Below are 15,451 nucleotides of genomic sequence, written 5' to 3'. Positions count from 1 at the left end.
ATAAAGTCGTAATATTTGGAGGATAAAGCCGTAATATTTGGAGGATAAACTCATAATATTTGGAGGATAAAGTCGTAATATTTGTAGGATAAAGTCGTAATATTTCAAGAATAAAGCTGTAATTTTTGGAGGATAAAGTCGTAGAATTTGGAGGATAAAGTCGTAGAATTTCAAGAATAAAGTTGTAATATTTGGAGAATAAAGCCGTAATATTTGGAGGATAAAGTCGTAATATTTGGAGAATAAAGCCGTAATATTTGGAGGATAAACTCGTAATATTTGGAGGATAAAGTCGTAATATTTGGAGGATAAAGTCGTAATATTTCAAGAATAAAGCTGTAATTTTTGGAGGATAAAGTCGTAATATTTGGAGAATAAAGCCGTAATATTTGGAGGATAAACTCATAATATTTGGAGGATAAAGTCGTAATATTTGTAGGATAAAGTCGTAATATTTCAAGAATAAAGCTGTAATTTTTGGAGGATAAAGTCGTAGAATTTGGAGGATAAAGTCGTAGAATTTCAAGAATAAAGTTGTAATATTTGGAGAATAAAGCCGTAATATTTGGAGGATAAAGTCGTAATATTTCGAGAATAAAGTTGTAATATTTGGAGAATAAAGCCGTAATATTTGGAGGATAAAGTCGTAATATTTCAAGAATAAAGCTGTAATTTTTGGAGGATAAAGTCATAATTTTTGGAGGATAAAGTCGTAATATTTGGAGGATAAAGTCGTACAATTTCAAGAATAAAGTTGTAATATTTCGAGAATAAAGCCGTAATATTTGGAGAATAAAGCCGTAATATTTTGAGAATAAAGTCGTAATATTTGGAGGATAAAGTGGTCTAACTGTAGGGGGCTGCCATAACGCGTTGGGGTCTCAGTTGCTGTACTGTACGGAGGTTAAAGATAGGAGGGCTAACTGTAGGGGGGCTGCCATAACGCGTCGGGGTCTCAGTTGCTGTACTGTAGGGGGGCTGCCATAACGCGTCGGGGTCTCGGTTGCTGTACTGTAGGGGGGCTGCCATAACGCGTCGGTGTCTCGGTTGCTGTACTGTAGGGGGGCTGCCATAACACGTCGGGGTCTCGGTTGCTGTACTGTAGGGGGGCTGCCATAACACGTCAGGGTCTCGGTTGCTGTACTGTAGGGGGGCTGCCATAATGCGTTGGGGTCTCGGTTGCTGTACTGTAGGGGTCTGCCATAACGCGTTGGGGTCTCGGTTGCTGTACTGTAGGGGGGCTGCCATAACGCGTTGGGGTCTCGGTTGCTGTACTGTAGGGGGGCTGCCATAACGCGTTGGGGTCTCGGTTGCTGTACTGGCGCTGGAGCTCCACTCACTCCTGTCTCTCTGTGGATCATTTTGATCATCATTCTCATTGTCAGTGAAACTTCATGCCCTCTTTGAATGGGGGGAGATGGAGCCCCCGATAGCCGTGTAGACGACCCTGCTTGAGATTCTCCTTCAACAACACAGACAGACAGTTTCCTCCGAGTCCGTCTGGCTCTTTATTCTAGATAAACACGGTTTCCTGCTCAGCCGTTTCAGCCGGTTCTTATCCTAATAACAGGCTGGTGCTGATGAGCAGGAGAGACAGGGAGACTGAGTGTTTCTTTATGGGTGAATCGATATGAAAGAAACTCCACCAACTCAGCGCCCCTCATTTAACACCAGGAGGCGCTGCTTCCCTTCACAAAGGCTTTGGCCACAATATTACGATCTTTCCTGGTATTAATGCTGCTTTAATGTCGTAATTCTACAACTTTGTTTTCTCAAAATATTACGACTTTATTCTCAAAGTCTATTATTTTTATTTTTCTTAACAGTGGCCCTAAAACGCCGTCGTAAGAATTGTCTTCTATTTAAATAGGCGTTTGATTCAGTCTACAGCAGTTTAGCTCCACCATTCAGTCTACAGCAGTTTAGCCCCACCCATTCAGTCTACAGCAGTTTAGCTCCACCCATTCAATCTACAGCAGTTTAGCCCCACCCATTCAGTCTACAGCAGTTTAGCCCCACCCATTCAGTCTACAGCAGTTTAGCCCCACCCATTCAGTCTACAGCAGTTTAGCTCCACCATTCAGTCTACAGCAGTTTAGCCCCACCCATTCAGCTACAGCAGTTTAGCCCCACCCATTCAGCTACAGCAGTTTAGCCCCACCCATTCAGCTACAGCAGTTTAGCTCCACCATTCAGCTACAGCAGTTTAGCTCCACCATTCAGCCACAGCAGTTTAGCTCCACCATTCAGCTACAGCAGTTTAGCTCCACCCAACTACTGGCAGAGTACTGAGTGTGCTGTAGCACCCCTTAGAGGTAGAGAGTGAAACAGGAAATTAGTTTTTTCGGGTTGTTGTTTCATTTAGCTAGTCGATTGATTATTCTGTAATAATATATAAAAACAACATTAACTTAAATGTATTAATGATTATTTTTTAACAGTTTTTTTATTTGAGAATTGAAAATCATAGGAAGAGTTTTATACTTTTGAAAGGTAAATTCTGTGTTGATGCCTGGTTGCTCAGTGAGTCTCCTGTGATGTGTCCTGCAGGGTTGAGGTGTTTAGATACTCTGGTAGATTTAATAGCTAATACCTGGTGGGTGTTGATGTTTCTGAACATTTTCCATCATGTGGCTGTATTTGATAGTTACTTGGTCCCACTTCTTTTACTGAATGTTGTGGGTTTTGTGCTCCACAAATAAAACATGGCGTGTTTAATTTGTTATGTGCAGTGCTTTAAGCCAGGTGAGTCACTTTCGCTTGTTACTGTAGTAAAGCTCAGCTCAGTGCACTGCAAACTGACATATTTCTGTCCAATCAGGAGAGCTGCGTCCGAGTCCTCCTCTACAGGGGAGCCAATAAAGAGATAAAGAACAAGCATGGCCAAACCCCCTTTCAGGTAACACGGTCTTCAGTACAGCGCTGAAGCACTGATAACTATTACAGGAACTAAAAAACAAAACAGATATTTTACATTGTCTGTTTCTTCTCAGGTGGCTGTGATGTCCGGCCATTTTGAACTTGGAGAGATCATTAAAAATCATAAAGACACAGATGTAGGTAAGTCTGTTCAATTAGATACGTATACTAATGAGGTGGCCAGTGAATGAAAGTACAAGGTACGTGTTTCTAATAAAGTGGCCAGTGAATGGAAGTACATAGTAGGCATTTCTAATAAAGTGGCCAGTGAGTGGAAGCACAAGGTGGGTGTTTCTAATAAAGTGGTCAGTGAGTGGAAGCACAAGGTGGGTGTTTCTAATAAAGTGGCCAGTGAGTGGAAGCACAAGGTAGGTGTTTCTAATAAAGTGGCCAGTGAATGGAAGTACAAGGTAGGTGTTTCTAATAAAGTGGCCAGTGAGTGGAAGCACAAGGTGGGTGTTTCTAATAAAGTGGCCAGCGAGTGGAAGTACAAAGTAGGTGTTTCTAATAAAGTGGCCAGTTATTGGAAGCACCAGGGATTAATAAGTAGTTTGTGATTAATGTTTAATGTAAATCTACTAATATCAACATGCTTGTTGTCTTGTTCTTTCTTTCAATCAGTTCCGTTTTTGGAGTCTCCCAAATATGCTCCTCAGCGAGTTGAGAGTGGGCGGATTCTACCTGTGTCTATGGCCCTCCCCCACCCCCACCCACTCTTACGAGCCAAGAGTGAGAATACCATGGCCACGTCCTCTGACATCGTAGCTCCACCCATCACTGCACCTGTACAGGTAGAGCTCTGTCCCTCACTTATTACAATCACACTTAAGGGTTGAAGGGGTGATTTTAGGGATGCAGATGTTTGAGCGTAGTAGCCCAGCATCTCCTGCTTACCCAGCACATTCTGTAAACCACATATCGACTGTCTGTCTCTGTCTCTCTCTCTCTCTCTCTCTCTCTCTCTCTCTCTCTCTCTCTTTCTCTCTCTCTCCCCCCCACTCACTGTCTCTATCTCTCTCTCCCCCCCCACTCTCTCTCTCTCGCTAAGGGTCAGCGTCGGGCATCTTTTGCACTCAGGAGCTCCAGTAGTCCTCGCGGGGCCAGAACCCGGTCTCCATCCCGGGGGAGAGTGGGGGAGCCTGAGAGTAAACAGCAGAAACAGCGCGGTAGGCAGGGGTAAGACCCATATACAGCCTCTCTAATACAGTATTCCTACTACAATCTCTCTGATACAGTCTCTCTAACACAATCTCTCTAATACAGTATTCATAATACAGCCTCTCTAATACAGTATTCCTACTACAATCTCTCTGATACAGTCTCTCTAACACAATCTCTCTAATACAGTATTCATAATACAGCCTCTCTAATACAGTATTCCTACTACAGTCTCTCTGATACAGTCTCTCTAGCACAATCTCTCTAATACGGTATTCATAATACAGCCTCTCTAATACAGTATTCCTACTACAGTCTCTCTGATACAGTCTCTCTAGCACAATCTCTCTAATACGGTATTCATAATACAGCCTCTCTAATACAGTATTCCTACTACAATCTCTCTGATACAGTCTCTCTAACACAATCTCTCTAATACGGTATTCATAATACAGCCTCTCTAATACAGTATTCCTACTACAATCTCTCTGATACAGTCTCTCTAACACAATCTCTCTAATACAGTATTCCTGATACAGTCTCTCTAATAGTTTCTCTAAAACAGTATTTCTAACAGTCTCTAATACAGTTCTTCTAAAACAGTATTCCTTGTAGTCTCTCTAACACAGTATTCCTAATATAGTCTCTCTGATACAGCATCCATACTGCAGTCTCTCTAATAAAGTCTCTCTAATACGGTATCCCTAATACAGTCTCTCTAATACAGTATCCATGATGCAGTCTCTCTAATACAGTATCCATGATGCAGTCTCTCTAAAACAGTCTCTCTAATACAGTATTCCTAATACCGTCTCTCTAATACAGTGTTCCTAACACAGTCTCTCTAATATAGTCTCTCTATTACATTGTTCCTAACCCTAATGTAGTCTCTCTACTACAGTCTTACTATACAGTATACAGTATTTCTAGACTCTAGAATAGAATATTCCTAAAGCAGTCTCTATTACAGTCTCTCTGGTACAATCCATGTCATTATATCTCTATCATGGTCTCCCTGTACAGTCTGTTAGTCTCTTTTATAGTCTCTCTGTTATGATCTGTCTGTTGCAGTTCCTCTTTTAGTCTCTCATTTACAGTGTCCCTGTTACAGTCTTCCTGTTACTGTCTCTCTGGTACAGTCTTTGTTTCAGTCTTTCTGTTAAAGAATCTCATCTACATTCTTCGATTACATTATTCCTTTTAGACTCTTATATTCCGTTTATTACAGTGTCTGTACTACAGTCTCTTTGTTACAGTCTCTCTCTTGTAGTCTCTGTTACTGTCTCCACAAGAGTCTCTCTATTAGAGTCTCTGTTATGGTCTCTCTGTTACAGTATGTTACAGTCTCTCTGTTAGAGTGCCTGTTACAGACTGCATCCCTATCTTTGTTACAGTCTTTTTACAGTCTCTCTGATACTGACTCAATGATAGTCTTACGGTTAGAGTCTCTCTGTTACAGGATCTGTTACAGTCTTCCTTTTACAGTCTTGGTGTCAGTCTTTGTTACCATCTTTATTTCTGTCTCTCTGTTACAGTCTTGCTGTTACAGTCTCTCTGTTACAGATGCAGTAAAAGAGCAATATGAATGAGATCTTATAAAACAGATGATGTGTTTATGTATCAATAAATCTTCATTGGAGTGTTGGATTTTAAAATGAATCTCAGTTAATCTATTTTGTGTGGTTTAAAATGTAAAAAATACATTATTTCACTACATGTATCAGTTGTAATTGTGTATATAGTACATTTCACTATGTACTGTAAATTATTTTAGGCTGGCTAATGCAAGCTGGCGTTATTACTGTTAGTACATTATTAATATGCTATGCTTATTTTAGGATATTTAGGAATGTTACTGTTTTAAAAAGTTCAGGATAAAGGAATTTTTCAGAGTTAGAAAATGCAAAGATTTCTTCTTTTAGTCTATTTTTGGCAAATAAAATATCCAAGACATTCATGTAGCTCCAATAACAAAAGAGAAAGCATATCTCTGTCCAAAACTGACCACATAACCTTTTTTCGCTGGGCAGCCAGCTGTTTCCTCTACTTGTTCTGAGGTCACTTAGTCTCCTTCTGCTTATTATCTCTGACCAAGAAGAGATATGAGGCCAATTTGCCTCAAGCTTTGGGAACAAATTCATTTGTTTTGCCGTTTTGTATTATTGTCGTAATGTTCCAGATAAGAACAGTGTATCTGTTTCATAACATGACGAGGAACAAATTGTCTAGCAGGATGTTTTTCAGATGGTAGGTGATGAGTGAGCGCTGAGACCAACTGCTTTTCTTTCAGCATTTCTGAAGTGGCTGAGGAAATATGAAGTTGGAGCCCCCTCAACCCCCAAATACATATACAAATGTTTTTGTTATGGAATTTATTATACTGCTTATCTGATAATACATTACAGATAATGTGTACAAAATTGCAGTGCTATTGAACAGAATAGTGCTGATGGAATAGATCAGTCTTTGCATCTTCTTCACTGTACGGCTCTTTTACTGTCCTGTTGTGGCTCCACAGCAGAATCAGATTTGTAGGTAAAAATAAAATAATCCTCCTTTACAGTAAAATAAAGCTCTGCTGATCGTTCAACACAGTTTAACAGTAAATGGTCTTAAACTCTGGAGTTAATGTAGAACTGCTAATTCACCCTTTAACCCTGAAGATCAGCGCAGACTGCTGGTCACCATAGCAACACAGACAACAATCTCGCCTAGCTAGTAGCTAACGAAACAGCAAAGATAGAGATTTAAGATGAACATCGATAATTTGGAGACGAATGGATGTATTTACATTTATAATCACTCCAGCTGGTTTCCTGAAACGTTTAATCTGCAGTGAGAAACTGAAACACTAAATAGTCGCAAAGCTGAAGTCAGTTTCTCATTCGCCAGCTTCTCTTTCAGATTTTCCTGTTCCACCTTAAATGACGCAGAAGCTACATTCTGGCGCCTGAGGCACCATTTAAGGTGGAATGGGAAAATTAGAACAAGAAGCTGGAGAATGAGAGGCGACTTCAGTCTTGTAAAAAGTCAAATGTTGAGAGACATTTTACAAGAAACTGTTCCACTTTTGTGGAAACGTTTTCTGCTGGAGATGCGAGAAAAGCAGCTATAGCTGAGCTAAAGCCTAAAGCAGAACAAAGTGAGTCTGAATTTTTTGGCCTATAGGACATTAACACATACTGAGACATATTTACAGCCAAGATGGTAAAATGTTACTTCAGTAAAATGGACATAAAATATTGTGGCTCCCAAAGGACAGAATGGCTCTTCTTAACATTTAGGTTGCCGATCCTCTCCTTATGGAGTCATTGAAATGTGTGTCACGGAAGACTGAAGGCTAAATTTCCCATCCAAGCTGGAACGTCAATGCTGTACCTGTAATAGTCCAGTATACCATTAAGAGCCCTTGGGCAACATGCTAGAGGTGCAACGATTCAGTGTGTTGTATTATATCATTCAAGACAAAGAACTCAATTTAATATACACAAAAATGAATTAACCAAGCCCACCAGAGGGCAGATCACACCACTGACAAGATTGTTTCGTTTTACCCCAGATTTAAATACAGCAGGGAAAAGCATGGTTTACATAAACATATCGTCCCCTTGGAATTATAAGGTTCTATCTGTGTTCTGAGCAGTTTTAAGATATTGAGCTTCAAAGATTTTGCACTCCAAATAGCAAAACTGGAACATGTATGTCTCACACATGATGACATCCTCATAAATGACATTTATTCTAAATGTACAAAATCAAAATCCTGTCAAATTTGTAAATGAGTTTTTGGAACAGGTCAAATACAGATAGAACCTTCTAATCCTGAAATCCCACTTTCTGCTTGGAATTATAAGGTTCTATCTGACAAAACATGAAAAGAAGCAACGATTTTCAAGGAACACAAAGAGTTTATACTTGTAATTTGTTTTAAAACATAAAATTAGTGTAACAGACTATCTACATTATCAGAATGTTAAGTGTTATGCTCTCTATGACATTTTTAAGAAAGCTATTTTTATTATTTATTTATTTTTAGGACTTTTATTTCTTGTTTTAGGAACAATCACCTTTTCTTATTCAAAAAAGCATTGACTGATACATTAAGTATAAAGGTCAGTGCTAAATATTTTGTCCAGTACAGAGGTCAGTTTTAGGGAGGAACCATTAGTTTAAGTGTCCTGTAGGTTAGACACCAGCTACTGTAATAAACTGTCCCAGCAGGTCAGTGTAGCAAAAGGCCGTGTGAGGTTTTGTTTTATATCAGAAATGTCTTATTTTGGGAGAAAGAAGGAAAAAAAGATGGATGAATGAATGAAGTCGATGTTTATATGTTAATTAAGACCCCATTAGTTGTTTACGATGGAGTGTTTACTATTTAATTTCCTTTAAGTCTTAAGATTTATAACATTTCCTGTTTTATAAACTCTCCGCGCAGTCACTGAGCAGAGCAGCGACATGACAAAGAAGCAGAACCTGATTGGTCTTCTTGTGTATGTTCGAAGTGCTGACTGGCTCACAGATAGAACCTTATAGAACTAAGTTTGACTTTGGAGATAGAATCTTTCTGTTTTCTAGATAAAGAGTCCAAAAATGCATGCAATAAAAAAAAAACACCACATAATGTTAAGAAGTTGTCACTGAATATGAATATGTGAAAACTCAATGTTGACAAACATGTCAGATACTGCCTACTATATATATTAACTCATGGTCAGTGTGGTAGCTCAGGGCTTATGTTTCAGCTTGTGGCTAGCATGTTAGCTTGGGGCTGTGTTGAAAAATGCATTGATTCCAGACGTTGTATTGACCCGAATTATGAATTGTGAATTGCTGCCTGTACAGCACCCCCAGCACTACATCCACCTGCGCTCATTTACCAAATATGGACATGTCTCTCTGCAGGGGTGGTGGGGGTCAGAGGAGAAGGCTGTACAGTGCAGTTCCTGGACGCGTGTTTGTAGCGACGCGATCACATTCCGCTCAGGGAGAGCGCGAGATCAGCCTCAGCAAGGGAGACAAGGTCAAAGGTCAGATCGGTTCATGCTCTACAGCGCTGTAGCATATGCTACCTGTTATTAACACCACTTTCCATTACTTCTCCTCTCTCTCTCTCTCTCTCTCAGTGCTGAGTGTTGGAGAGGGAGGGTTTTGGGAGGGAACAGTTAAAGGTCGCACTGGCTGGTTCCCTTCAGAATGTGTAGAGGAGGTTCTGCCCCAGAACCAGGAACCAAGACCAGGTACACATTCACACCTTTTCTCGCTCTAAAGCCATGGTCAGACTGAACATCAGTAAAATTTGCTTGGTGAAGAGCTAAACCACAATGGGAATGGACATGGGAACACGGAAAGGGCATTAGCTTCTGGTAGCGGTTAATTCCATGTGATCCATGTGTTCCATAGGTGAACTGCAACATGTAAAGTTTACAGGCATGAGCCAATGGAAGACAAGAGGGAGGGCTATGGTCTCTGACTTGTGATCTGTTTAGCAGTCAAGTTAATGTCACTTTTCACTCACAGTTGCAATCACAAACTAGCATGCTGGCTAACATTAGCTTACCCCTGAACGATATGTTCCCTCCAAAGTCAATTCACAGCAGGACTGCCCAAAGTTGCATGATTTTCGCTCTGCAATGCCAACGAAAGTAGCGAGGCAAAAGGCCCGTGTTACCATGGCTTTATTACAAGTGCAATGCAATACAATAGTCTCTTAAAAGTGAGTTAGTAAGTACTAACTTACCCTCATTTCATCTTTTATATATTTGCTCTCATACGCTTTGTTTCAGAGAGTCGCAGTGAGAAGGCTAAGAGGAAGTTATTCCGCCATTACACTGTAGGAACATACGACGGGCTGGAGATACCCAGGTAGGGCTTTACCCACACAAGACTGATGTCTGCACCTACTAAATGTACGCAAACAAGCTTTGGAATATTCCAGTCAGTGTTTGGGACTCAGACACAGCTGCTGTTATTGTTTGCTATCCAGTGTCGACCAGAGGAGGATGGGTTTCCCTTTTGAGTCTTGGTTCCTCTCAGTATTTCTTCCTCTTGCTCTTAGGGAGTTTTTCTTTGCCACTGTTGCCATTGGTGCGAACACGGAAAGGGCACTGGGGGCTTGGACCCAGATTTTTCTCTGTAAAGCTGCTTTGTGACAACACCTGTTGTAAAAAGCACTATGTAAATAAACTTTGACTTGACTTGACTTGACATACATACACAAACCCCTCACAATGATTCCCACCTCAATACATCATCATCTTTGACAGTAACTCAAGGTTGAATATGAAGGTCCTCTTGATGAGGTTCAATGTCCTCTTCAATGGGTTTTGGAATGGCTGAAGAGGCCGGTCCATGGCCATGTTTAATCATGGTGGTGGCAATACAGCCAAGAGTTGCTTTCTTAAAATGAACCCTAGGCTAAATTTGCATAATTATTTGGTATCTTCATTTATTAAAATGACAAAGTATTTACATGAGTCATACATGCATATTGTTATTTTCAGGGACCCATAGGCTATTCAGATATGACATCATTTGAGATATAAATCCTATCAGAATTGTAATCTCTTTATGAATTTTAACCAAAAATTTACTTAGCACCTCCTAAAGTTTTGCACATGCAGACTATCAAAAAATTAGAGATTTTGTTGGAAATTGCTAGACTACAGTGTCTGTGGGCTAAAAGTAAAATAATTTCGATTATGGGTCTTTATTTGGCATAATACTTTGGAAGAAATATATGATTAGCAGCCAACTTTTTTATTGACTTTCTCCTGATTTGGATCCATGAGGAACACTAAAACTCTGATAGCCAGCAAGGTAGGCCTTGGTATATTTACCTCAGGGCCAAGATGAGTATTTTTGAAATAATTTTAAACCACTATTGTTAGAGAGCACAAGTCATACCGATTGCCATGATGGGTGTATCATGTCTGTAAGTTATGCTGTTTCTGAGTTGTGAAGCCTGAAAAGAGCAGACTACCTGCAAAGTGCAGGATCAGGGTTAAGCACACTGATATTGTATGGCTGTTCTTCCAGTGGATATACAGAATTTTCTGAAGATATCTCTGGTGTGTTTCCAGGGCTCCAACGTGTCTATGGTAAGTTACCCAGCATCTTATTGCTCATACAGTAGGGTGAAAAGAACCACTGCCTTGGTTTTCACCTAGATGTCAACATCTTCAAAGATTCTACTTATAAGATCATGATGATTGCCCCTCTGGCACAGCTGATCAGTATTTCTTAATCAATGTTGGCTTAGAAGGTGAGAGGTCTGCTAAGGCAGGAAAGGTGATCCACATAGACAAGTGCTGTCTAGAGGTGCCTGGAAGCCTCTAGAGTCTCCACAGTTAGGCCAACAAGCTACTTTATTCTAAATACATCAAGAACGTACTGCAGATTTTGCTTTGACCAAGCAAATACAGTTTTTCTGTACTGAAGATCCATGATGGATTTGTTGGAAACTTTTTCAGAAACAAAACTTGTTTTTGTTTCTGAATCTGCTGAGGTTAAAGAGGGGGAAGCAGAAAAAGCTCAGATGCCTTAGAACCAATCCTCTGAACCTTGGAGAGACCCAACAACTCTTCCAAATGACCCTAGGTGAAGTGGTCCCTTCACAGTCTCCTAAGGAATTCTGAGATTCTTGAGGTTGTCAACAAACTCAAGGTAGGCCTTGGAATATTTGGAACCTTGAGGTTGTTGAGGTTGTTTGAATACCAGGTGGCAGGTGTTTTACCAACGAGTTGGGGAAGACTGTGAAGAAGATATTGAACAGTGTGGTTATTTATGCTTCAATTTTTACTCCCTCAGCCACTGATTGACACTGGCCTTGGCTCTGGGATGTTCACTGTTTTTGCCTCGGCAAATAGTATCACTTTGCCAGACACAGACGGCTTCCCATTTGTGGCAGTGACTTGTTCGATTTCTTTGTCACAAGCTGAGTTCCAAAGCCCAGGCTGCAGCTCAATCCTATGAAGACTCCTCCTTAGTAGCCTATTGGTCACACAAATGGAACAGCACTAACGAGGGTGCATGGTGACGCCACCAGAGTGGCACAAAGCTTGTGAGGGAACTAGTGAGAGAAAATTGAGCCGCTGCATTGAGGTTGTTGCTTTTTCATTTCTTCACGGAAATGGAGAGATGATCTTATGTAGTACAATACACTACATGCACACAAATACTTCTAAATAAAATGATATATGGACGATATTTGATATATGGACTAATTGTTTAATTAATCAATCATTTTACGGTTTATAAAGTAACAAAGACGAATTCAAGGACGTGAACAACTTACATTTTAAAACAAGCTCTGCTCCAACGGCATTTTCTGCCATTTTTGTGGTGCTGTTTTTTTTTTCTTCTTCTTCGCATCATTTATGTGCAGAAAATTGTGGGTAACTGAACACCTGGAGAGATACATCTATGCAGTATACCTCGGCTGCAGCCTAGGCTTTGGAACGCACCTGTAGTTGTCAAACCAGTCCTGATCTTTCTTATTCTTGTAGCTCATGACTCTGCGGTTGGTGTGTAGTATGGTCTACCGGTAACACTTTCTATGAATGTCACCTTTGTAAGCATCTATAAACACATTCATAACATGTTATAATGCATTCATAAGACATTATAAACACAGCTATAAATATTTATAAAAATGCATTATACGTTATAGCCATGTTTATTATGCATTATGAATTGTTAACATAATACATTATAAGTACTGATCATAACAAATTATAAGAGCTCATAAGTCGTATTTGTCCACTCTAAGTAAAGTGAAGCGTACTGTACTAAAGCCTCCTCCAGTGTTAAGAATGAGGCTTCAAGTTGAAGTATTTACTGAAGGATTTACTGAAACACTAAAATATACCCAATAAAGCACATTACAGGCTTCAAATGTCAGAGTTTAAACTAGAGCTGCCATCAGTGTTTTACCCAATGTGGGAAAGGTAATGTACACCACCGTTAGCTTGGTATTTGTCTTTACTTTGCGCTCTCTAAGCTGGACTGACTTCTTTGGCACTGACAGTATAACATGTTATCGGCACTACTTATAATGCATTATATTAACAATTCATAATGTATAATAAACATGGCTATAAAGTGTAATTCAGTGTAATTCTTTTTTATAAATATTTGTGACCATGTTTATAATGCCTTATGAATACATTATAACAATGTTACAAACATGACATTCATAGAAAGTGTTACCGGTCTACCTCAACAACTTCAGAGTACCTTAGGAGACTGTGAGGGGACAGCTTTACCTAGGGTTTTTGGAAGCATTGTTGGGTCTCTCCAAGGTTCAGAGAATTGGTCCTAAAGCAACTGAGCCTCTTCTGCTTCTCCCTCTAATACATCAGGATGTCTTGAAGTGTTTGTCTGAACGGGGTTTTGGAGATGACAACACTCTGTTTGACACATTTAGTCAGGACGAAGTATCAACTAGAGTCGATGTTACCTTTCTATCCCGCTTTTAGGGATATCTATGCAAACATGGTCCCGGATGATGTACAAGGCCTCCTTTTCTTCTTGTGAGTCCAATGTCCAAAGTGACCATCTTGTTATTCTCCAATAGTCAGAGATTTCTTGACTACTAAGGTGGTTAACAATGTTTTAATGGCAAAATGCCTTCTTTAGTTATTATGCACCAGTTTTCCATTTCAAAAGAAGTTGTACCCACCCTTCTCCTCTACTACTGCCCTTGTTCTGCAAGTCTGATGTCAGGCTCTAAAATAAATTTTCTGTGACTTCTGAATGCATGAAGAAGGTCTCACTGGATGTGTCAGGGGTTTGGCAGTCAAGCTTTATTTTTAGGTCACATATTCCAGCCTTTCCCCACTGGAGTGATCAGACTGAATCTTAAATAGGACGGGTTAGACATGGGTGCAGTTACAGAGAGGTCTTTCTGCCATAGTTTAAGAAAAATACTGTCTCTGAGCCAGGTCATGGCTAGGGGCTCCCAGACAATCTCTGTCTTGCTCTTTTCACCATTTGCTGGTTGGGAGTGGTCTGACATCTGACAGCAGGACTCCATTGGGGGTCTTCCTCTGTTTTACACATTCCTCTGTTACACCAATGAGGGGTTATTTCTATGGATCATGCTTCATCTGAAACTTGACCACCTCAGGTATGCCTGTCTGGAGTAAATCTCCAGACAGCCTCATTCTCAGGATCACCATCAAAAGGTGGCAAAATCTAGGCTTCAAGATGGGTACTGCTGTTTTCTTACCACGAGAGTAAAACGCACAGGGATGGAGCTTCTTGGCTGGGCCTAGGTGTTGGGAGAGTACTGCTCCCACATCCACATCTAAAGCATCTACCTCGACGATAAACGGTTCCTCAGGATAGGGTAGCTGGAGGACCGTGTGGGGGGCATTAGCCATGCCTTGATTTCTTCAAAGGTCTCTTGGGCCTTGGCAGTCCAATAGAATGGACCTGGGGTCTTCCGGGTGAGGGGAGCCACCACAGAACTACCAGCTACTACAGAAGGACCAACTGGAGAGAGGTAGGGCGGGGTCAGTCCATCACGGCCTTGATCTTGGCCGAATCCATGCTAAGGGTGCCTTTAGACACCACAAAGCCCAGGAATGAAACTGTTCAGGCATGGAACTCTGGCTTCTCCACTTTAACGTACAGGCGGTTCTCCAGTAACAGCTGGAGATCCTGTCTGACATGCCTGATGTGTTCCTCAAGGGACTGGCTGTAAATATGTATATCATCGATGTAGACGTACATAGTGACCCAAGGTCTCCCTCAGCACATCTTTTAGGAAGTGCTGGAAGATGGTTGGGGCGTTAATGAGCCCAAATGGCATTACCAGATACTCATAATGCCCAATGGGGGTGATGAACACTGTCTTCCATTCATCCCCCTGCTCAATGCGTATTAGGTTGTAGGCACTGCGCAGGTCCAGTTTGGTAAATATGGTGGCCTGCAGTGCCTCAAACGCTGTAGACATCAATGGCAGGGGGTGGCAGTCTTTGATTGTGATTGCGTTTAGTGCCCAATAATCCACACAGGGATGAAGGCCTCCATCTTTCTTGCCCACAAAGAAGAAGCTTGCCCCCGCAGGAGAAGATGGGCGAATAAAGCCCAGTTCTAATGCCTCCCGGATGTAGACATCCATGGCTGAGCACACAGGGGGCAAAAGTGCAAATAACGGTCCTCGAGGAGGTGTAATGCCCAGGAGAAGGTTAATGGCACAATCGTTCTCCTTGTGGGGAGGTAAGATTTGGGCACTAGCCTTACTAAATACTTCCTGGAGGTCCCAGTATTCCTGGGGGACCCCCATGAGTTTCAGCTTCTCAGGGCCCTGGCTGGCTGGTGCCTCTTGGGGGAGTCCTGGGTTGCAGAAGTCAAAAAATGACTTCTGCAC

The 15,451-nt window shown here is 41.0% G+C and overlaps 1 protein-coding gene across 1 annotated transcript in view; it reads left to right on the top strand.

Annotated features, from left to right (window-relative positions):
* LOC118812807 (SH3 and multiple ankyrin repeat domains protein 1) overlaps positions 1–15,451 on the top strand; it is a 119,761-nt gene that overhangs the window by 57,571 nt on the left and 46,739 nt on the right. The window contains exons 9-15 of the mRNA XM_036577940.1: positions 2,822–2,899; positions 2,994–3,060; positions 3,541–3,710; positions 3,968–4,095; positions 8,980–9,104; positions 9,201–9,314; positions 9,861–9,939. Coding sequence (XP_036433833.1) covers positions 2,822–2,899; positions 2,994–3,060; positions 3,541–3,710; positions 3,968–4,095; positions 8,980–9,104; positions 9,201–9,314; positions 9,861–9,939 — 761 coding nt within the window. The remainder of the gene's footprint in view (positions 1–2,821; positions 2,900–2,993; positions 3,061–3,540; positions 3,711–3,967; positions 4,096–8,979; positions 9,105–9,200; positions 9,315–9,860; positions 9,940–15,451) is intronic.

Source organism: Colossoma macropomum, unplaced genomic scaffold, assembly GCF_904425465.1.
Source record: "Colossoma macropomum unplaced genomic scaffold, Colossoma_macropomum, whole genome shotgun sequence".
NCBI lineage: Eukaryota > Metazoa > Chordata > Actinopteri > Characiformes > Serrasalmidae > Colossoma > Colossoma macropomum.
This window is presented reverse-complemented; position numbering and strand designations above follow the sequence as displayed.